Here is a 26,790-nt window from a genome sequence, read left to right as displayed (position 1 = left end):
TGTTTTATTGTTAAGGTGTGGATGGAGGTAGTTATGAAGTTCATGGAATATTCTGGTTGGGTTTCCCTAAGGAGAGTGACCAGGGTGCCAAACTTAGTTAGAGGAGGAGGAAAGGGAATTAATCAGCATAATAATAATTAATCAGAATAATCTGTCACTATAGGACACTAAACAGCACAAGCGCACATACCGCTGCTCTCAAGGTGAAGAAAAAGGAAGTTTATTTTCTGATTCCAACATTTATAGTTTTCCAAAAGTGACAGTGAATTGGAGGGTGACAGTGCCACCTCTCCAACGACACTGGACAAACCAACAGTCCATCAAATTCCTCCTCCTCCATAAAAGAATGCAGAACAATAAGTTATTTGCATAAAGTGCGTGAGAAAGTTCGTTAAAAGAATGTAAACACTAGAAAGCTTAGAAAAACTTAAAAAATAAGGGCAACAATAATCTATGTGAGCTAAATTTCTCTCCCCATATCCCAGGCTTCTTTTCACAAAGAATTCGAAATTCAGTAGTTATTACTGAAGGCAGACAGCTTTCCATCCTTGAAATAAAATCGTAAAATGGGATAAAATCACTCAAAAAATGTACAAATATAAAAAACAAAAATATTTTTAAATAGACAAAAATATAAAATATACATATGTGTATATATAGAATATATATTTATATATATTAGAATATATAGAACATATCAGAAAATTAGACTATATTGAATATAATAAAATATAGAATATGTGGAATAGTATAATAGAATAACATAAAAATAGAATTATATCTATAATATAAATATAATTAATATAGAGAATAATATATGTAGATTATATTAGAATATATACAGAATATATAAATCTGGGCTTACAATCCAAGGCTTCAGATATTGCAGCCAGAGAGCAATTACAGAATAATTAAGGAAGACCTTGGGAAGACCTCATGGATGGAGATTCCTCTACTCCTCTGGATCTCAGTTCTAAAGTCTGACCACCCTTCACGATAAAAGTCTAGCTTTTTCTAATCTGGATTTCTCTCACTGCAGCTTGCACTTGTTGCCTGTCATCTCTTTACTGAGTTTTCCAAGAAAGTTCTGTGCCTGTCTCTTCTGTAGATCTCCACTGCGAAGCTGCAGAGAGCATCAAGGTCTCCCTTCCACTTTCTCCCCCCAGTTATCAAACACAGCTGCCTTTGCCTCTGCTTACACTTAGATCACCAGAATGGTTTAAATTAGGAGGTACTTTCATCTTTTAACAAACCCTGTTAATGTCAGGGACAATTTCCACTATCCGAGGGTGCTCCAAACTCTGTCCAGCCTGGCCTTGGACACTTCCAGGGGTCCAGGGCAGCCTGTGCCAGGGCCTCACCATTCTCATTGTAAAAAAAAATAAATCTTTTTTATACCTAATCTAAATCATCCCCCTTTAGGTTTAAAACCATCACCCCTTGTCCTATCACAACTGGGTTTGTCCAGGTCCTTCACGTGCTCCAGCCCTCTGACAAACCTGGTGGATTCTGCCACACTTGCTCCACTGATCAGTGCTTCTCTTGAAGCAGAGAGCTCTAAAAATCGATGTTCCCTCCTCCCAGCAGTGCTGGGCACAGAGGAACCCTACCTTTGACCTCCAGCCTGGCCGTGGTCTTGCCAGCAGCCGTGTGGCAGCTGTACTCCCCGGAGTCGGCGCGGTTCAGGTCGCGGATGAGCAGCGTGTGCACCTTCCCCTCCTGCTGGATGCTGCACTTGTGGCTGGGCTGGATCACAGACGTGCCCTTCTTCCACTCCACGGGGACATCAGGCTGGGACAGCTCGCAGGACAGGTGGGCAGTGCCACCCTCCTGCAGCTCCAGGTTGTGCAGAGCCTTCACAAAGGTGACCGGGGCAGCTGTGGGGAGAGGGAACCAGCGCTGCTGCAGCATCCTCACCCAGCATCACCCCCAGGGCAGAGCTGGGGGTCTGTGGTTACATTTGGAACCAGGTCGAAGAGGAACAAGCAGCACAAGGCATTGGAGTGGGCCATCATTCAAAAATCCTTCTATATATCTTTAAAAAAAGGTTTTTCAGAGCTTTCAGACTTTTCTTTTTGTAAATATGATCTGAAAGCATCATAAGTAGGAGATTAGTCCGGAGTATATTCATGACACTCTTCAGCATTGATTGTCACATGTGATCAGCTGCATAATTGGATGGTCTTCAAAGGATGTTAATGTTAATTGTTATATTAAATAACATCAAAGGATGTAATATTAATTATTATTTCAAATAACATCAAAGGATGTTAATCTTCACTCCACGTACAATAAAAACAACTGGAATGACTGGCTCAGATGTGCCTCTCTAAATTGCTAAATTAGATTAGCAGAATCTCCCAAGATTTCCAAGGCTCCCTAATCCCAAAGACACCTCTCCAGAAGTCCAAGCAGTGCCTGCCAGTACCTGCTGAACCACTCTTCCTGGTAGGCTGCTCACCTTCCACCTTCAGCTGCGCTGCCGACGAATGCTGCCCCACTTTGAAACTGACGGACCCACAGTCCTCCAGGGTCACCTTCCTCAAGATCAAACTGTGACGTGTCCCTTGCACTCTGATCTCATTCATTTCGTTGGATTGCAGGGGAACATCCCCCAGGAACCACTGGGCATCCTGAGCTGCTTCCTGGGACAGCCTGCACTCGAACACCGCGTCTTCTCCTTCGTGCGTGGCCACGTCCCTCAGCCCCTCCACGATGGTGGCTGCTGCTTCTTCATGGAAAGGGCAACAGAGTTTTAGATCTGCTTTCAAGGGATGCTTCCTGGGTTAAACATGTTGTTAGGCTCTTTCTTGACAGCACTGTGTTGTTGTTATTTGAGGCCCTAAATGGTAAATCTGGGGGGGTTCAGCTTGGAAGAGAAGGATTATGAGGGCTTATAAAAAAAGAGTAAGACGGAGTTTTTTTAGGAGTAGATAGTGACAGATAAAAGGAGAATGGTTTCAAACTGAAAGAGGACAGGGTTAGCTTAGATGTTAGAAAGAAATTGTTCTCTGTGAGAATGGTGAGGCCCTGGAACAAGTTGCCCAGAGAAGCTGGGGCTGCCCCTGGATCCCTGGAAGTGTCCAAGGCCAGGTTGGACTGGGCTTGGAGCACTCTGGGACAGTGGAAGGTTGGAACTAAATTATCTTGAAGATCACTTCCAACCCAAACCATTCTGTGATTCTAAACTGATAAAAAACACAGTCACATAGCAACATATTAAAATGCTAGAGATGTGTGATTCATGTGTATGCATGTGTATTAAAAGCTTGCAAGTTTTACTGTGTGTTGCATGCACAATAAATATTTCATATGTGTATAATCATAACCTGTGTGCTGTGAAGAAATTGTCAAACAATTCCCATGGGTGAAAATTAATTATCATTAAACCACAGAAGCAGTGACCAAAGGCACATTTCTAGAGGTAACTGACACAGTTCTTAGCCCTGTGAAACCCCTCTCATCTCTGAGATCCTCGTTTCAGGGCGAGGTTTAGCTGCCAAATTAGTCAGTGTTGTACCCCTGCCGTGGTGCCAAGCTGTGCCCAGCCCTTTCCCATGCAAAGCCCCACCTTTCAGCTGCACTGCTGCCGTGGTTTGCTGGTCCCCTGTGTCACAGGTGTAGTCCCCAGCATCAGCTTGGCTCAGGTTGAGGATGGTGAGCTCAGCCACGGCCCCGTCCTGGCGCATCCTGTACTTGTCACTGGCTCGGAGCACTGTGCCCCCCTTCTTCCACTGCACAGGGGTGCTGGGGTTGGACACCTCGCAGCTCAGGGTGACAGTGCCACCCTCCTCAGCTTGCTGGTTCTGGAGGGGTTGGGTGAAGGTGACTGGAGAAGCTAAATCAGGAAAAGTCAGAGGGGGGAAAAGTTCATGTGTCATTGCTGACTGCAGTGTTTGATGAAACTCTGTTGCCGCCCTAAATTTGGTTCAAACTCAATTCCAAAGTTAGTTTGAAAGCAAAAAAAGGGATGATAGAGGGTGCTGTGTGGGAAATGGATTTGTAGAAAGTTCTTAAAGCCTGACAGAAGGTCCACATAGTGTGTGCGTCTGTATGCAAACTTAGAGAGAAGAAATGCTGGCTTAGAAATGCCATGGAATAGGACAGATATTGCTGAGACAGATAAATGGAACCAGGAACAAGTTTCAAAGGATGGCCTTGCAAATTATACTGGATACTTTGGAGAAATAGAACTATGAAAGATGCATTGTAGTAGGACCCACCAGGGGTAATTTTAGATGATTGGCTTTAAGGCATTTTCAGCATGGTGTGGCTAAAGCTGATGGGACAAGAAATGTTTATAATGTATTGTAATTAGGAAATAGTTGCCTTCTGATTGTGATGGTGTGGATTCTAACATCTGTATTGTCTCACCCTTCTCATGAATCTGAAAATGGAATAAAAGATTTTAAAATGCTTCTCAGTTGCCCCAGCTCTGGGTCAGGAACAGGGAATTGTCTCTAAGCACTCTGCACTCCTGAAGAGTCACTGGACACTGCATACAGTGCTCATACACTGAGCACCTCAAGGACTGTGCTCCTTCTTGCACAGCAATTGTCATGGATACAGAGTTTTGAGCATCTCAGTAAATGTATCTCCAAATGGGTACCAAAACCAGACCTCAACAGCCTACTCCTGGTATCCAAATTCTTGTGGATTTGGGAGAGGGCATGGAGAAACATCTTTCTATAATATTCCTTATTTGAAACTTTCTCTGGACCAGCAGAGAAAGGAACCCTGGCAGTCTCTGTGCTGATGGTGTGTCAAGGTGGAGTTTTGATGGGTGGATTTATGAAGTGCATATAAAAACATGTAAAAGTTTAGCTCCTCAGATCCAGTTCCCTGGAAGAACCACAGTGCCTTCACACTTACTGGTGTCTATATATATATATATATATATACACATATATATGTGTGTATGTGTATACATATATATATGTATGTATGTATATTTTTTTTTTTTTCATCCAATTGGCTGAATTGCTATTTACAGTGTGACTGCACAGGCTTGCTCAGCTTCCTGGGTTTGGAATTTTTTTCAAGGAGTGCTGGAGTGGCTGAGACCACACGCAGAGACACAAAGTGGCCATCAGAGGACCTGCTTATAGCACCAATATTCTGGTACCCTTGAGTTGTGGAGTCAGTCTGACTGCAGGCAGGTGCACCCCTTCATGTGTGAGCCCTCAGGGATATTTCAAAAGGTGGGATTTAACAATATCCTGGCTCATCTTTGTTTTTCCTGATCGTGTGTCTCAGAAAAAGTCACCTTGGTATTGTATTTGTATCAGATCAGATTTGAAAAAAACAGACATATATCACATTATATCTATTTTAAAGACCTTTGTCACTAGAAGTGCTTAGGTGCCTTGCTCATTAGCTGGAGTTGTGTCCAAGTTTGAACAAATTCACCTGGATCACCATTTTTCCTGGCAGAACTGCAGCTCAAAGGATGATTAAGCATCAAAAATAGTCCTATCTTAATTTTAGCTCCAGCCCTCATTGTCTGAGTGACCAGAGAGAGGCCACAGGGTCTCAAAGTGTGGAATTAATTCCCACACTTGGGTCCCTGCATTTTTTTTGCATAAGACACCACAGGACTTCTAAAAGCAAAAGCACTCAGCTGCTTTTGACAGCACATCTGAAATCAAGGACAGTAGAAAAAATCCTCTTGGCAGAGCCTAACTAAGGCAGTGGGGCAAGTTTCTTATCTTAAAAAAACCCAACACAACCCACCTTTAACAGTCAAAGGGGCTGTTGATTGTTCATTTCCATTATCACAGATGTATTTGCCAGAACCTTCTGGTTTTTAGTGATAAATCTTTAAAGTGTGGACTGATTTATCAGTCCTCGTGGCTGATTTCATACTTGGAGCTTGGGGAGAACACCTGAGGGTCCTTTTCCCATTCCAGCTCAGCACTGGGCTGGGAGAACTGGCAGCAGAGGACAGCAGCGTCCTCCTCCTGCACTTCCCTGCTCTGCAGTTTCTCCTTAAAGACTGGAGGTGGCACTGAAGTTACAAACAAAGCAAAGCAAAGGATTTGTTTGCTTTGCTTTGTTTTCCAGGCACCTTTGTCTCGGTGTTAAAGCTACAGCTGAATGGTTGAGTATTAAAAAAAAAATCCTCTGACTTCTGTGTTATTTACTGAGGGGTTAAAAGAAGCTTCTGAGAGGGAAGGAGAAGGATTTTAGATGGAGAATTTAACCAAAGAAAGAAAGAAAGAAAGAGAAAAAGAGAAAGAAAAAGAGAAAAGGAAAAATAGAGAAAGAAAAAGAGAAAAAGAAAGAAAAATAAAGAAAGGAAGAAAGAGAAGAGAAGAGAAGAGAAGAGAAGAGAAGAGAAGAGAAGAGAAGAGAAGAGAAGAGAAGAGAAGAGAAGAGAAGAGAAGAGAAGAGAAGAGAAGAGACCTAAGCAACCTGATCTGGTTGAAGATGTAGAGGGATTGGACCAAATGGTCCCTCCAAACCCAATTATTCTAGAGAGGGTGGTGGAAGCAATGAAAATTCCAGGTCTACCCACCCAAGAAGTGAAGCCAAGCTAGTAATTTCTGCAGGAATCATTGAGCTTTGGGAAGATGGTGAAATGTCCCCTGTTCATCCCTGGTGATTCAGCCACAGATGCTTTGCAGCACAAGCACCCCTGAGACACAGGGGGTGAATTTTGGCCTTGAATTTGCTGCCAGCACAAGCAAAGCACCCCCTGTTCCCACTGGCCCTGCTGCACAGCACGGGGAGCCCTCACCTTTCACCCTGAGCTCTGCTGTGGACGTGTGGGGTCCCACGCGGAAGGTGACGGTGCCAATGTCCTGCTCTGTCACCTTCCTCAGGGTCAGGGTGTGCACCTTGCCCCTCTCCACCGAGATCTCGTTCATCTCGTTGTTCTGCAGAGCCACGTCCTGCAGCTTCCACTCGACGTCCCTGGCATTCTCGTGGGACACCTGGCACCTGAAGGTGACATCGTCCCCTTCGGCCACCACCGCGTCCTTGAGGCCGCTCACGATGGTCACGTCAGGCTCTGCAAGGAGGCAGAAATGAAAGGGAAAGCGTGGATCAAATCATGGAACCATCATTTGGGAGTCACCTGCTCCAAGCCCTGCTCAAAGGTTGCTCAGCACCTTGTCCTTCAAGGGTGGGGACAGCCTCTGAGAGGCTGTTCCATGCTCTACTTGAATAAATGTCAATTTGTGCATCATCTGGAACAGCACAGCCTCCCAAACCCCATTTCAAACTCTGCTTTCAGTGTACTTGGCAGCAGGGCAAATGACTTTTGTCATTTGTAGTGGCTTTACCACTTGTCCTTGCTAAGAGACACGCTGCATATTGGTTTTTTTAATTATGCTTGATTGGGTGAAGAGGGCATTTTTGCTGGTGACAAAATCAGGATTTTGAAATTTGTTCCATTTACACTTCGACATCTTCACAGGATAACATTAAAGCCTGACCCTCTCTATGGTATTTCTGTGAACAGATTTGCATTTACTCCCCGCTGATGCCCCAAACGGGCTGAGGCCCTGGCTGGCCTTGTCCTCCCAGAAGGACTCACTGGGTTGGTGTGAGCACAGGGCTCCTGCACTGCAGTTTGCCTGACTCCTGCTTCCAGGACACCTGTGCAAGGATCATACAGACAACCCCAGCAGGCAGAAGCTGATTAAATAATATATAAATACCCCCAGATATAAATATATACCCCCAAACCCACTGGGGAATACCAAAGGAATCATAAAATCACTAAGGTTGGAAAAGACCTCTAAAATCATTGAGTCAAACCATTCAAAAATCAGCCCAGTCTCCTTCTGAGCAAGCACAGTGGATATTTCTACAACTGACGTCAACATCTGCACGAGAAATGGTGCAGCTGGGTGTGATGTGCAGGGGATCTACAACGTGGAGTAGCCCGTGGAGATGCTGGGGGTGTTTGTTCCACACCAGTGGTCCAACCTAAGCTCTGCAATGATATCAAGGCCAGATGCAGCTGCCACGTGAGTGGAAGCTGGGGCTGGACCATCTGTTCAGCCCCATGCACATGATGTCAAGCAAATATTCCAAGCCATGAGTCACAGATTACAGCTGACTTATCCTCTCCTGTCCACTAAGTCAATCTTTGCTTTGGTGTATCCATTGACCATAAGATTTTTAAATTTTTAAATTTAAATTTTAATTTAATTTTAATAAATTATATTATTTTAAAATTTTATTAATTTTAATTTTAATTTTTAATTCACTTTTTCTATTTTTTAATTATACCCTTCCTATCCTATGCTCCATGTTGATCACAATTGTGGCATTCGCATTCTCTGAAAAAATCCCTTCACCCAGGATTTTTCTCCTGGGAAGCTGAGAAGCCTCAGAGAAAAAGGAAAACAATAATTATCTGATTTGCTTCTCCTGTGTTTTGTTCATGTGGAATGTGTTTGGAGATTATTTACTCAAAGGTGATTGTCTGACTGGATTCTGGTGAGTTGTTTTGACTCTTTGGCCAATTGGTGCCAAGCTGTGTCGGGGCTCTGAAAAGAGTCACAAATTTTCATTATTATCTTTTCAGCATTCAGTAAATATCCTTTCTGTATTCTTTAGTATAGTATAGTATTCTTTAATATAATATAGTATTATAAAGTAATAAATTAGCCTTCTGAGAACATGAAGTCAGATTTATCATTCCTGCCTTTGTTGGGGCTTCCCTACAAATACAACACACAATAACCCATTTCATGTGTGTGTACATAACTCAGTCACATTGGGAAATCTCAGAAATCTCCCTGTTCCAATAAACAGGCCTTGCCTTTCACGGTGAGCTTGGCAGAGCTTGTCTGGTCTCCAGCCTTGCAGGAATATTCCCCAGCATCCCCAGGCTGCAGGTGGTGAACACGGAGCTCCCGGAGGGTCCCCTCCTGCCACATTTCGTGCTTGGAGCTGGGGTGCAGCAGGACTCCGTCCTTCCTCCACTCCACTTCTGCTTTGCTGATGGAAACCTCGCAGCGCAGCCTGGCTGTTCCTCCCACTTCCACCTCCTCGTTCCTCAGCTGCTGCTTCAGCTGGGGTTTGATGGCTGTGAAATGAGAAATAAATAATGCATCAGCTCTCTGCTTGAACGCCCGGTCTGCACAAATCAGCACAAGGCACCCAGGCTCTGGTGCTGCAGTACAATTTTGCATTAAGTGGTGATATAATAATAAACCCATTTTTTTCCCCTATATTGTGTATATCCAGAGAATCAGAAAGTTCCCCAAATATTTTTATATCCCATAAAGTCCAGGGCATCCACATGACACCTTTCATGCGTCTGCTCAGCATATTGGAAACTCCAACACACAAAGCTTTTGACAAAGTAAAACCTGGCACTTGCTGTTTAAACCAGTGTAAATCTTTTGACTTTTACATAAATACTCCTGATTTTCAGCAGCTAAATAATGTAAAGCTTTAAAATAATTTCTGATTTCTCAGCTGTCTTTTTAAGACCCAGATCATCATCACTGAGTCCTTCCAGATGATGCACAAATGGACATTTATTGAAGTAGATCATGGAACAGCTCAGAAAACAGCTTGCCACTGATGGAAGCAAGGAGGGGATATCCATGGGGTATGTGTGAGCAGTTGGAAAAAGAGGAATCTCAGTGCCTGTGGTTCCAGTAAAAACACTACTGTGAGACAGGTAAAGCAATCACTGGGCTCTTTCACCCGTAGTTGACCCTGTGACTGCTTTTTGAGTCAGAATCAGCAAAAATATGTTGTTTGAAAGGTTATGGCTAAGATCAAAGCCACAAATTCCACCCAACTTTGAGACAAACACAAACATTTCCTAGATGGTGCTGGCATGGCCCTGTCTGAGCAGGAAGGTTGGACCTGTGACCCGTTCTGTGATTCTGTGATCAATCACAGACATTATTCCTGGTCAGGTTAAACCCAGCATTCTCAGGCTCTTCACAGGGAGATTAAAAATAGCAACCTCAAAATGCTTTTTTTAAATGACGTGTGATTTTCCTATTGATTCAAGTGAACCAGCAAAATTGCAAAGTGCCAAAAGAAGTTTTGTCAGTATTTCAAAATCCCCATGACGCAGAATTCCTTGCTCTTATCTTATCAGAGGAAGGGATCAGTGCACTACACTCTTTGCAGGCTCAAACAGGAACCCTGTCCCACCAGATCCACTTCTCTATATTCTGCTTTATGACTGGGCAGCTCTTTTCCTCCTTATCTTAATTTTTGGATTAAATAACACCTTTCACACAGTTCCACCAACGCCTCTTCTCCTCCAGCCCGGGTGGGTGCAATGCTAACCATTCACTCTGAGAACTGCAGTGCTCTGCTGGTCTCCTGTGTCACAGGTGTAATCAGAAGCATCCTCTGGCTCTACATTATGGATCACAAGCTCAGCTGTGCGCCCACTTAATTTAATTTGGTATTTGGCACACGGGAAGAGCTCCATGGTGCCTTTCCTCCACTCCACGGCCGCGTTATCCTTTGTCAGCTCACACTGGAATTTCACTGCGGCTCCTTCTTCTGCCTCCTCATCTTTGAGCTGCTTTTGGAAAAGAACTGGCAGAGCTAAAAGAGAAAAGAAAAGGATCAACAGGATCTTTTAGTGAAGGCTGGTTAGCACAGACTGTCTCTTGGAGAACAAGATGCTTTTCACTGTGATATTCCTAGGTAGGATCCGTGGTTTTCTAATTTTCCTGGCACAACTAGGAGATCTTGCTGCATCAGAAGAAGCCATCTGCACCCATAACGTTTATTTCCTTTGTTCCTTCACTCAGATCCTTCCCAGTGGTGAATTCATTGAAGGATTTTATCCCTGAGTTGATCTAACAATGATCTCATGAGCAAAGAACTTCAAAACTCCGTGGACAGCCTTGAGAGGTCAGGGATGTCATTGTCTCTCTTCTTCCAGTATTTGAAAGAAAATATTCTTTTTAAATATTCAAACAACATATCCAGATGTTATGTTAAATCATTGCTCTTTCTTTAATTTCTACTCAGGCACAAAGCTTGAAAGTATTTCCTATTAGAGCCTAAAACTCAAACACAGCACTGGAAGAACAAAGCATCGTCCTCTTCCATTCTTATTAAAAATGAAAAAATCCTAATATATCAGATGAAAAAGAAAATATTCACAGAGAATAAGACTAATGCACTTAAAAATACTGATATTGAAATGATTTTTTGCCTGTTGGAGGAACCTATTCCATGAGGAGTCAGCTCACACCACGTACCTTTCACGTTCAGAGCTGCCCTGGTTTCCTGATCCCCCGTATCACAGCTGTATTCTCCTGTATCTTCCAATCTGAGGTTGTGTATCAAGAGCTCTACCAGGCATCCCCTCTGCCTCATTTCATATTTCTGGCTGGGCTGCAGCCCCACACCTCCTTTCCTCCATTCCACTGCAGCGCTGGCTTTCGACAGCTCGCAGCAGAACGTGGCTGTGCTTCCTTCCTCAAACTCCTTATTTTGTAAAGGTTGCTTAAACGTGATGGGCAGTGCTGGAAAATTTGAGAAGAAAACGTTTCAAGAGGGCTTTAGTGCAAGAAGGATCCAGTCCTACCATCATCCTTCAGGTGTGGTTTATTCTAATAATTCCATAATCCTGGGGATTACGCAATTCTCTGTCTTGGTAGAATCTTTCTTGAACCACACTAAAGGAACCAAGAGGTGGGGACAGGCAAAGTCAGGAAAGATCTGGTCTTAGTGGTCAACAGAATGGCCTGGTTTGGGGTCTGAAGGAGTCAGACTTTTCTAAGGAAGAGTTTCCATGCCAGGTATGGATGCTTTAGGCAAAGATCACTGGGAATGGCCTCTCTTACACAGATCCCTGTCCCTTAATAGAAGTCTGTGAGTTTGCAATATTAAACTGAGAATTTCTGCTCCAAATAAAGCTTCTATCAATGTACAAAAGATCAAATTAGTATTGATCTCTTGGTAAGAGATCACAGTGAAGAGGTAAATGGGAGGGGAAATCCAGATCTCTGTTAAGGATGGTACAAGGAGTGAAGGAACACTGTGAAGGTGTGGATTCAAGTTGTCTGCAGTCAGCAGTTCTACCTGAAGTTCAAAGCAAAGTAACAATGCAGCACATTCATATATCCTAGAAATCTCTTATCCCTTAATTGGTGCATCTCTTACCATCCCAAGCAGGATTACATCCAGTTAGGCATCCCTTATCCCATTCCCATATCCAGCCACACCTTGCACTCAGGGCAGGACGGTTCAGTGTGTTTTTATATTATGGCAACCTTCAAAGCCAGGTTGATTTGACCTCTGAAAAACCTGCTCTGGTAGAAGGTGTCCCTGCCAGTGGCAGAGGGATGGAAAGGGATGATCTTTAAGGTCCCTTCCAACCCAAACTATTCAATTGCTTTAATTGCCATTAATCACTCCAGATACCGCAAGAAGAACCTTTCTACTTTGCTGTGTGCCGTGCCCCTGACGAACATTTATTCTGGTGTGGACCAGCAACAAAACAAATCAAAGGAACACCAGAGAACAGAGAACACCAGGAAAAGCTCCTTTCACTGCACTCGTCCTGAGGCAAGGGTCACCAGTGCCTACCATGCACGGCCAGCACAGCCGTTGTCCGCTGGTGTCCGGAGTCACAGGTGTAAATTCCTGAATCTTCTACTTCCAGGTCATGAATGACCAATTCAGCAGCACAGCCCTTCTGCCTCAGCTCGTATTTCAGACCGGGGTAGAGAGTGACATCTCCTTTCCTCCACTCCACTGGAGCCTTGGGTTTGGTGAGCTCACACCTCAGGGTCACTGTGCCGCCTTCTTCTGCCTCAGTGTCCTGGAGCTCTTGTTTAAAAAGGGCTGGTAGGGCTATAAAATAGAATTATGACTTGGACCTGCTGCAGATGGGGCTTGGGAAAAAGGATGTAGAGGGAAAATGAAAGCACCAAAAGAGGTGGGCTTTTTTCCAGATGTCTCTAAACCTCAATGCTCTAATTCAAACTATGAAGCTAGTTGCCCTGAGAAGTAATAGGAACATGTGCAGAGCAAGAATGTGGCATTCACATTTTCTGGAAAAATCCCTTTGTCCAGGATTTTCTCCTGGGAAGCTGAGAAACCTCAGAGATAAAGGAAAACAATTCTTATCTTATTTGCTTCTCCTGTGTTTTGCTCATGTGGAATGTGTTTGGAGATTGTTTACCCACAGGTGATTGTTTCATTGGATTCTGCTGTGAATTATTGGACTCATGGGTCAATTATGGCCAAGCTGTGTCAAGACTCTAGAAGGAGTCAGGAGTTTTCATTATCATCTTTTTAGCATTCAGTATTCCTTTCTGTATTCTTTAGTATAGTATTCTTAATATAATATAGTATCATAAAATAATAAATTAGCCTTCTGAGAACATGGAGTCAGATTCATCATTCCTTCCTGCCACGGGAGTCCCCACAAATACAATACAAGAAGAAATGGATTTCAGGAAGTTACATTTGCCATGAAATATATAGAACTTAACCTATGATCTAAAAATGGAATAAGAGTTTTCTTGCTGTAAAAGCAGCCAGTGTGCTGCCCTGATCACTGAAGAAGTGTTCTGAAGATCAGCAGGGAATTTTCAAAGTTCATATTCCCTGCTAATACAGAGACTTGCAAGAGTTCATTCTCCCTCTTAAGGCAGGGAAATTTAAAGGTTCAGATGCCCTGTTCAGGCAGGCCTCTTGCAGGAGAGATTTTGATTATTTTGACAGCAAAATACAGAAAAAATGCACTTAGCTCTGCATTGCCATTCCCATTTTCTGCCTGGCCACTCTATGAGCTGCATTGACCAGGCTATTCTGCACACTTCATGATTTACAATCTTTTCCTTAAGCAACACTAAACCACAGTTGCTATTTTAATTTTCAGAAAATCCTGCAGCCTTTTCCCTTTAGCTTTTTACCATTGACTGTCAGCGTGGCAGTTGTCTGCTGATCTCCACACACACAGGTGTAAACTCCAGCATCCTCCTCCTCCAGCTCGTGGATAACCAGCTTTGCAACAGCCCCATCCTGACTCATTTCATGTTTTCTGCTCTCTTTGAGCACCTCCTGCCCTTTCTTCCACTGCACGTCAGCGGGTTTTGTCAGCTCACACTGCAGAGCAGCTGTGCCATTTTCCACAGCTTCCAGGTCCTTCAGCTCACTCTTGAATTCTGGAGGCAGCACTGAGGAGTAAAAGAGTTACCATAGAGAGGGTGAATGTTCCTTAAAGGGAAGCTTGATGAGAGAGGTTTCATGGGGCAGCACCAAGCCCTGATCCAGGTCAGCAGAACACAATGGAAAAACTTCCCCAGCTTCCCTGGCCACTGGATCAGGGCAAGGAAAGTGAGATGAACCAGCAGAGCTGAGGGGGGCAAACACCAGCAGGGAATGTTTTACCCAATTCTACAAAAGGAGGAAGCACAGAGAGTCCAAAGGAACCAAAACCTAAGCAAACAGAAAAGGACAGGAACAGACCACAGAGATTTGGGCAGGTTTGGAGGATGTTCACCCAAGGATTACATTACCATGAAAGGAACCAAAAGCCCAAGCAAACAAAAAGGGACAGGAACAGACCATGGAGATTTGAGCAGGTTTGGAGGACCTTGGGACCACTCCAAGGATTACATTACTATGAAAGGAACCAAAAGCCCAAGCAAACAGAGAGGGACAGGAACAGACCATGGAGATTTGGGCAGGTTTGGAGGATGTTCGCCCAGGGATTACATTACCATGTAAGGAACCAAAACCCAAGCAAACAGAAAGAGATAGGAACAGACCACAGACATTTGGGCAGGTTTGGAGGATGTTCACCCCAAGGATTACATTACCATGAACTGTTAATGCAGCTGTGCTGATGTTGTCTCCACACACACAGGAATAGTCCCCAGTGTCACTCAGGTCCAGTCCATGGACCAACAGCTCCACAGCACGTCCCTCCTGCCTCATGCTGTACTTGGGGCCCGAGGTGAGGATGAGCTGGCCCTTCCTCCACTGCACACAGGCAGGGGCTTTGCTCAGCTCACAGTGAAAAGCGGCTGTTCCACCTTCTACCCCTTCCTGGCTGGTCATTTCTTCTTGGAAAAACGGAGGCACAGCTGAAGGATGGATGCAGGTAAAATGTGTTACAAACTGAGGGTGTCTCCAGAGAGGGGTGAGGAAGTGACAGGGGAAAGGTGAGAAGGTTGTGACAGAGGGAAGTTGTCAAGGAAGGGTGAGCATCAGCCACAAAGAGAGAAAAGAGAAGTGAAAATATCCTAGTGGGAACAGACATCCTAATAATTTTGGATTTACCCTGGCTTCCTGCAGCAAAGCTGCACAGCCCTCAACAGATTTACATCGGCTTTCTACCTGGTTCCTCCTCAGAAAAAAGCAGAATACCAGCTCTGAGCTCCTCAATTCACTTGTACTGGTGTCTTCCACAAACTTCATGGCTTTGCACTTTCTTTTCCCCTACTCAGAGCTGCCCTGCTGTGCTCTGACTTGACACAGCTCCTTACTCATCCTCACTCCTTCTTCCTTGAGATATCCTTGAACAGGAGCATCCAGGACTCACAGATTCTTCTTGACCCCAAAGGAAATCTCCAGCTGCTGAATTCCAGCCTGGGTTCTTGTCTCAGAACACATTTTTCTCATTTAACATAATTATTGTGCCCATTGCAATTTGCATCCTTGAAATAAATGTGGTGACCTTCACATATGCCCTTCTATTAACTGGGTGAGATAATGGGATATTTCACCTGTTTAACAAGGTTGGATGTCTCAGATCTCAAAATTAGTGTCCAGTATTAGAGACTTAGTTAAAATATCCAGGCTAGAAAACAGGCTTAGCCCTGATTTGGCACATTTCCCGTTCCAGCAGTGTTAAGCTGAAACATCAGCCTTGTTTGTCCAGCAAATGGTTCTTCCAACAAAGGAAGACCAGAAAGAGGTCACAGAAAGAATTTATTCTTTCCTTAGGAAAATAAGTCTCCTAATGGAAATCTATCTTTGGGCATCAGGACAGAGATGATGGGCACAAAACCCAAAACGGACACAACTTAGTGTGGAGAAAATTATAACTAACAGAACCTTGTTCTGGATACTCTTTATTCCCTCTATTGAAATGGTTGGTATTGAGAATTCCAGAAAGGAAGGGCAAAGAATAAACAGATTTGTGGTTTGGAGAAGAAATGCAGGAAAGGAAAGACCAAAGAACAGTGGGGTTACATGGTAGGAAAGGAATGGCAGAAGGGAAAGAAGAAAGGAGAGCAGGCTTGTGATTAAGGAAAGGAAAAGGCAAAAGGATGGCACAGAGAAATGCAGAGAGGATTTTCCAGTTTCCACAGCCTGCAGGGAACATTTTCAAGTGAATGGAAGTTCAGTTAATAAGGATGAAGAGACAGATTGGAAATTGAACAGCTCAGAGCAGAGGGCAGAGGTTTGCAGCAGGAGAGAGGAGGTCAGGGATGGCTTTACCCTGCACTGTCAGGACAGCTGTAGTCTGCTGCTCTCCACACACACAGGTGTACTCTCCTGCATCCTCCCCAGCTATTCCATGGATCACCAGCTCTGCCTTGAGCCCCTCCTGCCTCATTCTGTATTTCCCACTTGGTTTGAGGGTCCTCTGGTCCTTCTGCCACTGCACTGGAGCAGCCTTGGAGAGCTCACAGAGCAGGGACACCTCTCCACCTTCTTCTGCCTCCTGGTCCTTCAGCTCCTCCTTAAAGAGGGGTGGCAGAGCTGGAGGATGCAACACGGACAGAGGGACAGCAGAAAACCAGAATTAAAACCCTCATTTCTATTTTGAGATTATTTACCCTCTTGCCTTTTTTTCAGCCGATTATAGATGTTCTTAGCCATAACCAAGTCCAGAAACTCTGAAAATGTCTTTCTTTGAGAATAATGTGATTTCATTATCTATTCACCAACTGAGATGTCAGTTCCCTAGGTTTTTGTTGTTATTTATAAAAGAACAAAACAGAAAGACCCAAACCTCAGATCAACAGCACTCACAAATAACACTGCTGGATACAGAACTGTTTTACCCACACCAATATAATTTTTTGGAGGCTGCTGTTATTAGTTTTTGGTTGGTTTTCATTAAACTGTCACAGCCCCATCTATACAAAAGCAGACAGATATCCAAATAAAACTACTCCTAGTTTTAAACTGAAGTTTGAAGGGCCATTATATCTAATAAGAAATTTAGATTCTTATTACTCCTTTGGAAATCATAACTCAAAGACAAAACAACCTACAGGAATTAAGCTCTGGAATGATAACACTTATCTCACTCTTCATGTCTGACTTCTTTAAAGAATCTGGAGCCTTCAGAAAAAAAAACCAAAAAACCAAAAATACATGGCCAGAGAATTTCCTCCTCTTTCTGCTGCCCCAACCCTCACTTCTCCTTTTCCAGTTCCTGGGGAAGAGGCACCTCAGAGCCCAGAGCTGGATGTTTTGGAGAAACTATGGTGGACTGAAGTGACCTATGGGGTCAGAGCTGGAAAATGCAAATATCCATGAAGAGGAGGCTTGCACAGAAGGAAACTTCTCATTTTCTCCTTTTAAAGGACAGATTAATAACAATGAAAAAATTCACCTCGAGTGACTCTTTCTCAGGAAGAAATGAGTTATAAATAGAATGAAGGAAGAAGAAGGGATAAAAAAAAATTACTGACCCAGGGAAGAAACCTCTACATTTCAGAATTATGTCTATCTCAAGAGATATTTATCAATTTTAGAAAGCTCTTTTTACCATGAACTGTTAAGGTTGCAGTTGTCTTCTGGTCACCACACACACAGGTGTAATCTCCAGCATCTTTTAATTCTAGGTCACAAATGACCAGCTCTGCAGTGGTGCCAGACTCTCTCATTTGATATTTGTCACTTGCTTTGAGCACTTTGGGCCCTATTTGCCACTGCACAGGAGCTCCTTTGGTTAATCCACATCTCAGAGTCACTGATGCTCCTTCTTGGGCTTCTTCATCCTTCAGCTTTTCCTTGAAAAACACTGGCAGGGCTGGGGATGGAAAGCCAATAGAAAGTGTATTTAAACTAAGTGTTCAGCATTGTGAATTCTCAGCTGAAGTTCAAATCTGGCCAAATCAGGGGGTTGAGGTTATCACTGCAAATGGTGCCTCAGGTTCTGGCTTTTATATTTTCACATTCTGTGCTGCTTTAGTGTGTGGGTCTGAGCTTCACATCAGGGCATGGTGAGCTCTGTGCACAGAGCAGGGAGACAAAACAATTCCTGCTCCAGCTGGGCACCAAGGACAAATGACCCAAATCTCAGCCCCAGAGCACAAACCCCGTGGGCTGGAGAGAGAAAAACAAGCAGGGTGGGACTGCCTGGGCTAAAGCTGGAATGGGACAATGAACTGCAAGGTGCAAATGGAGCAGAACTGATCCCAGGGAGAGACCCCGGCAGCGCTCGTGCATTTTGGGGCCATTTTGGTTCATCTTGGGTGCAGCCCTGGCTGGGCTCTGGTGCTGCCCAAGGTGCATCCATGGAGGCCTTTTGATAAATCCCTGCTTTATTCTTTAGCTCTGTCCAGCCTCTGCTCTAGGGCAGCCTGCACAAGGCATTGCTGAGATCTGGAAAACCGAATCCAGCAGAGAGACAAGAAGTGCTGAGATGACAGGCCAAAGTACAAGATTTAAGGTAGAATTCAAAGGATTTCTCACAGGACAGAACATCTTAGCTGGTCTAACATTTCCATGGTGCAATTCCCTTAAAAATAAAACACAGCAGTGTCTCTGCAGGGAGGGACATTCCTGAGCTCAGCTCCCTTTTCAGCAACCCCCGACAAAAAATAAACACCTGAACAAGACCTGGACACAAGTTAAACAACAGGTGGACACTCCATGGAGGCTTCAGAGGAACAGAAAATGGACAATAATCTACATTTACCCTTCACTGTCAGAGAGGCCGTGCTGTGCTGCTCCCCACACACACAGGTGTAATCTCCTGCATCCTGCAGCTCTAGGTCACGGATTTCCAGCTCTGCCAGGGCACCCTCCTGCCTCAGGATGTATTTTTCACTTGCCCTGAGTATTTTGTTGCCTTTCTTCCACGCCACAGCTGCAGCCTTGCTCAGCTCACAGCGCAGGGTGGCTGTTTGGCTTTCTGTGCCTTGCAGGTCCTTCAGGTCCTCTTTGAAAAGGGCTGGCAGGGCTGAAGGTCACAAAATGCACAGAGGACATTAAAAATGACATGTGGCACATAGGTGACAGGAGGGGTGGGGTGGTACAGGAGCAGAGAACACTATGGGGTGGAAACAGGGTGTTTTCCTCATCATTCTGAGACATCGGACAAACCAAAAGACAGGAAGAGAAAAGCAGCCTGGATACAACCAGACTTTACAGAGAGTTTACAGATTTAAAGAAACAATTCAGCCACAGGTGAACACACAGCAATATCAATGAGCTGGCATAGAAACCCACAATAATAGAGATATATTTATATTATTTTTACCATGCACTATCAAGGTCGCTGTTGTCTCCTGCTCTCCACACACACACGTGTACTCTCCAGCATCCTTCAGCTCCACATCTTGGATAAGCAGCTTCCTGACCGTGCCCTCCTGCCTCATTTTGTACTTGTCACTGGCTCTGAGCAGAGTGCTGCCCTTCCTCCACTCCACGGGGGCAGCTTTGGTCAGCTCACAGCTCAGAGTGGCCGCTTGGCCCTCGGTCACCTCCTCGTCCCTCAGGCTCTCCTGGATGGCTGCAGGCAGCACTGGGGGTGCAATGGGAACAGGGTTAAAGGAGCAGCAAACTCAGCCTGCAGGTGAGGACATGGCTGTGAGGCCTCAGGTTTTCTATTTTTCACATTCTGTTCCGCTTTAGTGAGTAGTTTTGAGCTTTATATCAGGGCATGGTGAGCTCTGTGCACAGAGCAGGGAGACAAAACAATTCCTGCGCCAGCTGGGCACCAAGGACAAATGACCCAAATCTCAGCCCCAGAGCACAAACCCCATGGGCTGGAGAGAGAAAAACAAGCAGGGTGGGACTGCCTGGGCTAAAGCTGGAATGGGACAATGAACTGCAAGGTGCAAATGGAGCAGAACTGATCCCAGGGAGAGACCCCGGCAGCGCTCGTGCATTTTGGGGCCATTTTGGTTCATCTTGGGTGCAGCCCTGGCTGGGCTCTGGTGCTGCCCAAGGTGCATCCAGGGAGGCCTTTTAATAAATCCTGCTTTATTCTTTAGCTCTGTCCAGTCCCTGCTCTAGGTCAGATTACACAAGACATCAGGTGGGGAGGTGTCTTCAGGCTTGACCCCACATCTGCTTCAGGAATTCGGTCCTAAAACCACTTTGTACATGGAATTAGGGAAAGGTTTTACCCCTAAATCACAAAATTCATCTTCCTCATCATGCCATGCAAGGTCAGACTCAGAGGAACTGTGCACAGATAAAAATGATGATGTTGATAAAAACAATTCAAACCATAATCTCAACAGTGATGGCATCCAGATGGAGTTGGTCATTACCATGTACTGCCAAGGAAGCTGTGGACTGCTGCTCCCCACACACACAGGTATAGTGCCCAGCATCACTCTGGGTCAGGCTGTGGATCACCAGCTCTGCAGTGACATCCTTCTGCCTCATTTTGTATTTCTCACTAGGTTTGAGGGCTGTGTGTCCCTTTCTCCACTCCACTGGGGCAGGTTTGGTCAGCTCACAGTGCAGAGTCACTGCTTCACCCTCCTGGGCCTCCTCATCTCTTAACTCTTCTTTGAACAGAGCAGGAAGGGCTGGGAAACAGAGCAGCAAAGGTTCTCATGACAAGCAGCTCTTCACCACCAAAATAAACAATGTGCACCAATATCTGTCCCTGCCTGGTCACTGACATGAAGATATCTCACAGAAGGAAAATGCTGATTTGTATCATAGACAAAAAAGGGTCTTTTCATTTCTTTCAGCAAATATTAAATGAATTTGCTGATTGGTTTAGAGAAGTATGGAAAATAAACAGCAAAAATGGGGAAACTTCATGTATGGTCAAAACTGCAACTTTCTCAGTATAACCCAGCCTAGAAGATTAATACAACAGTTTACACCATGATCAGGAAAAAAGCTAAAGGAAAAAAATATAACCTTTTAATTTAAATTTTAAGGATGCCTTCAGACCTAGCCCAGAGTTAGGATAAGACTGAAGAGAAGAATTAGAGAGAGCTCCTGAAAGTGCTTGGGTATGAATAAAAAGGAAAGAGAAGGATGATGCAGGCACTGCAGAAATCTGCCATAATTCCCTCACCCCAGGTAGTTCAGGTGCTTCCTGACACCTCATCCCTTTTGGAAAAACAAAGAGAATTATTCAGAGTGTAAGACTGGATGGAAGTGTGGCAATATGTGGAAGCCATAGAATGGGAGGACATTCATTAAGTCTTTGGAATGGGGTGGGAACTACATTTGGATTTAAAATAGCTAATAAAGAGCTTGAGAGGATGGTCTCCAACTCCTGACCCTGACCAGCATGAAAGAAATAATTGAGAATAAGGATGTGGAGATAACTGTGCAGACATTATTGTAAATAGATTAGAAGGAAGGAAAACAACAAGGGAGATGTTGGTCTGCCTCTCTTTCAGGAATGTTGATGATGAGTGGACATGGGGAAAGCTGAAGTGTTTAATTCCTTTTTCTTCATTATTATTAAATGTTAGATTTAATTAAGGAAATAATAGAAATTCTGGCTTGGAAAAGAAATAAGAAAGCATTAGAGAATATTTAAATAAATATATTCTCAAAGCAGCTTGGTGTGATGAAATTTGTCCTGGAATTCTTAAGGTGCAGGCACAACAAATTTCAGACAGTGACAGTGACACTGGAGAAATCAAAGAGAGTGGCTGATGTTCCTCAAGTATGGAAAAAGCAGAAACTAAGATGTGAAAAATATATCTCTGAAATATACACATCAAGTTCTTGCTGTGTAAACTGAGATTCTAAAATCCCAGAGAGTAAAGAAAGAAAAATCACTTGTGTAAAGTCAGCGGAGCCAATAGAGCTCCAAATGTAAATGTCTGCTTTAAAATGAGCTGGAGGTCTCCCTGATTCCCATGGTCTTAGCTTGATAGATCTCCACTGACAAAAATGGGAATTTGAGAAAACTCTTCAGTCTTGAAGCTGAATCCCATTCATAATGCTTGTCATACAAAAAGAGAGAGAGAGAATCTGAGGAATTATTTGAAAAACTCAGATTTGCTAAGAGCTTTTCTCTTCATGAAGGAGTAGATCAGGGTAATTTTTTCTTGGTATAGACTGAGCTTCGTTGACAGAAGGCCAAATAATATGTTCTATATTATTATTATTTTAGTAAAGTTTTAACTTTGATATAGGTGGAATTAGAGAAGGGAAGGGCTACTAATGTGAAAACCACAGTTACAGGATATTGGACTGCGGTTTACACTCACAATGAAAGAATGAATTGAGCAGTGTTTTTCACTAATCTGAGTTCAGGATTATTCAGCATTTTCTGTAGCAACTTGGACAATGAAATGCGAAGTTTCATTAATTTTGAAGATGATCTCAAGGTGGGAAGGGAGAAAGGGTAAAAACACTTCTTTAAACTGGATTAAGATATAGAAGATTTGTATAAAGCAGTGGTGATGAAATGACTTCAGTTCAGCAAGGGCAGATGGAAAATATTTAGGAACAGTCAACAACACAAATACAAGAAGAAGCAGATCTGCAGTGAGGCATTTGGGGTAACAACAGTTTGTGGAGAAAATTCAAGTCAAAAAGTTCAAGCCTGATGCAAACAAATCCTCATAATTGAGATGTGTAGCTTGGAGTGTCCCATTGCTTCTTGGTTTAAAATTCATACAAATATTTCTCTGCTTCTGGAAGAATTAAGCCAGTTCAAGAAAGACTTCTGTTGATTTAAAGAAAAACTTTCTGGCAGTAATGATGGTGCCTTGGGGCTCAAGGATGTACAAGTTAATTTCAATTCTATTTTTCATGGTTAAATTGGAAGTTCAAGACTGAAGCAATCCTTGTTGTATTGGCAAATGCAAAGATAGGCAGAAAAGCAAAGAAATCAACTCCCTGAGCTCAGATTTGTTGAACTCAGAGAGAAAAAGGCTGAAACTACTTCTGTGTTAATAATGAAAATAAAGTTTCCCCTCTCTTCCATGGGAAGTTAAGCACAGTAATTTGGCTGAGGACTGTGAAATAATCTCCTACTCTAATGCTGAGTATTCTGTAGTACCTGAATAAAAATCAACATTATAACATTATTCTTGGTCAGAGTTACAAGGAAAATTACACTGAACCAAATTTTCTTTTCATTATTTAAAATTACTTGTCAAATCCTGATGCAACTTGAAATAAAATTGTTCTTTCAAAGAGCTGTGAACGTTCTTGCTGCTCCATCTGTCTAGGTTCAAGTCAAAAGTGAGTAAACAGAATAAAATAAAGTCAAAATAGAATAAGAAAAAGCAAATCCATGACATCCTTCATCCTTTACAAAGAAATACAGCCCTGCACCAACAAGAGCAAGGAGAATAAACAGGGAAAAATTTAGCAAAATCAATGGAACTACAACCATGGTTAGAATTAGACAAAAACCACAATAAAAAGAAGGAAGTCTGTTACAAACAGAATTAATGGTGGCAAGATTAGAGGAAGAACTCGTGGCGTGTGAGTCCTGAGGCTTGCAGAGGAGGAGGGACAACCACACCCAAAACCGCCCCATTTCCGAGCCCTTTACCGTGCACTGTCAGTGCTGCTGTTGTCTTCTCCTCTCCGCACACACAGGTGTACTCCCCAGCATCCCTGGGCTCCAGGGCATGCACCAGCAGCTGGGCTCTGCTGCCCTCCTGCCTCATGGTGTATTTTTCGCCGGGTTTGAGCACTTTGTGCTTCTTCCTCCACTCCACGGGCGCAGCCCTGGACAGCGCGCACTGCAGGGTGGCTGTGGCGCCTTCTGTGGCCTCCTCATCCCTCATCTCCTCCTGGAAGTGCACAGGCAGGGCTGGGGGGTTCAAAAGGAGCAGAATGTGGGACCACGGCAGCAGCTCCAGTAACCATTTCGTGTGGTCTGACGAGCACAAGTGATAAGCAAAGCCTTTCCTAATGAAATCCATCTGAGAACCACGAGACTGGCAAATCCATCAGGGTTGATGGCCACTCTGAGAACCATCAGACTGGCTTTGGAAAGCTGGAAAACACCTCATTCATAAGTCAGAGAGGGTTTTTCAGGGTGAAATCCATGGTATGGAGTGAAGAACCACATCAGTCTCAACTTCAGACCTGCATGACTGAAACCTACCTTGGCCTTTGCCTAGCCAAAGCATCTAAATTCTATGGAAATGCAAATTGTTACTAAAAAAGTTCATAAATGAACCCATACCTGAAGTATCAGTTTCACTTTTCCATCAGAGACTTTTAAAAGGTCTTTTCCACCCCAAACTATTCTTTATTTTCACCTCCTACAGTGGTCTAGCAGTGCTTGACCATCAAATTGTACTGAAATACTGATAACTGTCTCAAAAACATCTCTTCAAAAAATCTTCTCAGCTTTATGATGGCAACATCTTTACAACCAACATCACAATAATGTGATTTTCCATTTCTCAGCACCTACTGCTGAACATGAGGATTAAAAAAATGAATTAGCACCAGGGTTAATATCTGCAATTTTTGCCATGAACCTCCAACCTGTGCCTGACACCGACCAAAGCATCCAGGAATTTATTCCCGTGTCCAACCAGATTTTGCTAAACCCATTAGAAACAGAGCTGCACTTTCAAAGCTGACACTCCTATGCTCTTAAACCAAAAAAAACTGCTTGAAAACCATCTCTAATCTATTATACATTTCCTTTTTTTAATTATTTTTACCATTGACTTTGAGCGCAGCCGTGGTTTCCTGCTCTCCACAAGAGCACGTGTAATCTCCAGCATCTGCCAGGGCCAAATCGTGGATCACCAGCTCAGCCACCGTGCCCTGGCACCTCATGGTGAACTTGTCACTTGTCCCCAGGGTTTTGTCTCCTTTCCTCCAGGCCACGGCAGCTCCAGCTTTGCTCAGCTCACAGCAGAGAGTGGCCGTGCCATTTTCTGTGCCTTCCACGTTCTTCAGCTCTTTCTTAAAGTGAGGAGGGAGGGCTGAAGATCACAGGTGAAAGAGAGCACTTTAAAATTGAGCAAACACCCTGGTCTTGATTGCTCCACTGAATTAAAACACTTCAAAATGGTTTAGAATGCACAGAACTTGGGAGCAAAGGATTATTTCAGGGGCGTCCCTGACTTGTGCCTTCCAAGACACCACATTCACAGAATTCACCATCTCACAATGACTTGGAAATCAGCATTGATTTATAACAACTCTGAAAATCATCATAGAGTGGGTTTGGACAGCTGGAAAACACCTTATTCATAAATCAGAGGGTTTTTTTAATGATATGAGGCATGGCATGACATGGAAAACCACACCAGTCTCAGTCCCTGAGCTCTCATTGATCTGGAAATCTGTAAAACTAAAATATCAGTACTGGGAGGTATGCTTTAAAGGCATTTTAAGATGTAACAACAGAAAGCTGATCCCAAGATTTCAAGGAGATATGCACAGCTCTTTCTCAAAACCAGATTAAGAATTAAAATGAACACCATGCTGTTTAAAATTAAACTTTCATCACTTTTCAACTTCATCCAAGAAAACCAAGTGAAATCTCAGTGATACGCCCTAAAGAAATTAAGGAGTGAAAATACTCCAAAATGCTATTTCTGACTTCATCAAGTTTTTCATTATCCACTTCCAGCTTCCATCAACAGGAAAGAACAGGGACTGAAAAGAATCTGTGATGCTGTTTATCAGTCCCAAAGGAAGGGCTTTCAGCAGAAGATATTCCCAGTGGTTGGAACAGCTGCCACAACATCTTAAAATAACAGAAGGGACCAAGAGCAGATTGTGATCCCACAGGAGGATCACAGATGACAACGCAGAAAATTCCTCTTAACCCAGATATTTTACCATGCACTGTCAGGGAAGCTGTGGTAGTCTTGTCTCCACACACACAGGTGTAATCTCCTGCATCTCCCTCCTCCAGGCTGTGGATTGTCAGCTCAGCAGTCTTGTCCTTCAGCCTCATTTTGTATTTTTCACTGGCTCTGAGCACCTCCTGCCCCTTCCTCCACTCCACCGGGGCGGGTTTGCTCAGCTCACACTGCAGAAGAGCCGTCCTGTTTTCTGTGCCTTCCACATTGACAAGATCTCTTTTGAACAGTGCAGGCAGAGCTATGGGGTGTAACATAGAGAGGACATCAAAACCATTAACCAGACCTTGGGGAACTCAGGGCTGGGGCCTGTGGCCAGTCCTTCACCATTACAGGAAAACAAATCCATCTGGAATGCTGCTCCTAACAGAAAACTACTGCAGGATCCCACTGGGATAATTCCATCATGACCTGCTTCTAACATTAACTTGTCCATATTCACCTCTTCACAGCTGATTCCAATACTCCTCTCTACCTATTTCACTCTGAAATAATCTATCTTGAACATTAATGACCTGAATTTTGATTAAAAGTCATCCGTAGTGTGACAGCACTGCTGCCTTTCCTAACCTCACAATTTATATTTCTGGTTCAGGGAAAAAACACAGTAATATAGCTTCAGGTGCACCTTTAACCCAAGATTTCCAAGAATATAATGACACTAATATCAGGATTACAAGGGTTTTTAGGAGCATTCAACAAGTTGTCTTATGATGTGCCACTAAAATAAAATGGAAGTGACTTGCATAGGGATGAAAATGATAGGTCAAAATAGGGGAGGAACAGAAATTCCCCAAGCTGGGAGAAAGAAGATGATGAAAAAGTGTGCAGAAAATATGGGAGAATAGTTTTGCCTCCT

The 26,790-nt window shown here is 43.7% G+C and overlaps 1 protein-coding gene across 1 annotated transcript in view; it reads right to left on the bottom strand.

The window, feature by feature from the left end:
- The window catches only part of OBSCN (obscurin, cytoskeletal calmodulin and titin-interacting RhoGEF), a 195,248-nt gene that overhangs the window by 87,021 nt on the left and 81,437 nt on the right, over positions 1–26,790 (bottom strand). Inside the window, 20 exon segments of the mRNA XM_058801413.1 lie at positions 1,611–1,877; positions 2,462–2,731; positions 3,572–3,838; positions 5,734–5,854; positions 5,856–6,007; positions 6,740–7,012; positions 8,777–9,043; positions 10,273–10,539; positions 11,205–11,471; positions 12,538–12,804; positions 13,872–14,135; positions 14,781–15,047; positions 16,408–16,671; positions 17,690–17,953; positions 18,845–19,108; positions 19,409–19,672; positions 20,427–20,690; positions 23,645–23,908; positions 24,777–25,043; positions 25,909–26,172. Coding sequence (XP_058657396.1) covers positions 1,611–1,877; positions 2,462–2,731; positions 3,572–3,838; positions 5,734–5,854; positions 5,856–6,007; positions 6,740–7,012; positions 8,777–9,043; positions 10,273–10,539; positions 11,205–11,471; positions 12,538–12,804; positions 13,872–14,135; positions 14,781–15,047; positions 16,408–16,671; positions 17,690–17,953; positions 18,845–19,108; positions 19,409–19,672; positions 20,427–20,690; positions 23,645–23,908; positions 24,777–25,043; positions 25,909–26,172 — 5,064 coding nt within the window.

This window comes from Ammospiza caudacuta, chromosome 1 (genome assembly GCF_027887145.1).
Source record: "Ammospiza caudacuta isolate bAmmCau1 chromosome 1, bAmmCau1.pri, whole genome shotgun sequence".
Taxonomy (NCBI): Eukaryota; Metazoa; Chordata; class Aves; order Passeriformes; family Passerellidae; genus Ammospiza; species Ammospiza caudacuta.
Note: the sequence above shows the minus strand (reverse complement) of the source record. Positions and strands in the feature narration are given on the sequence as shown.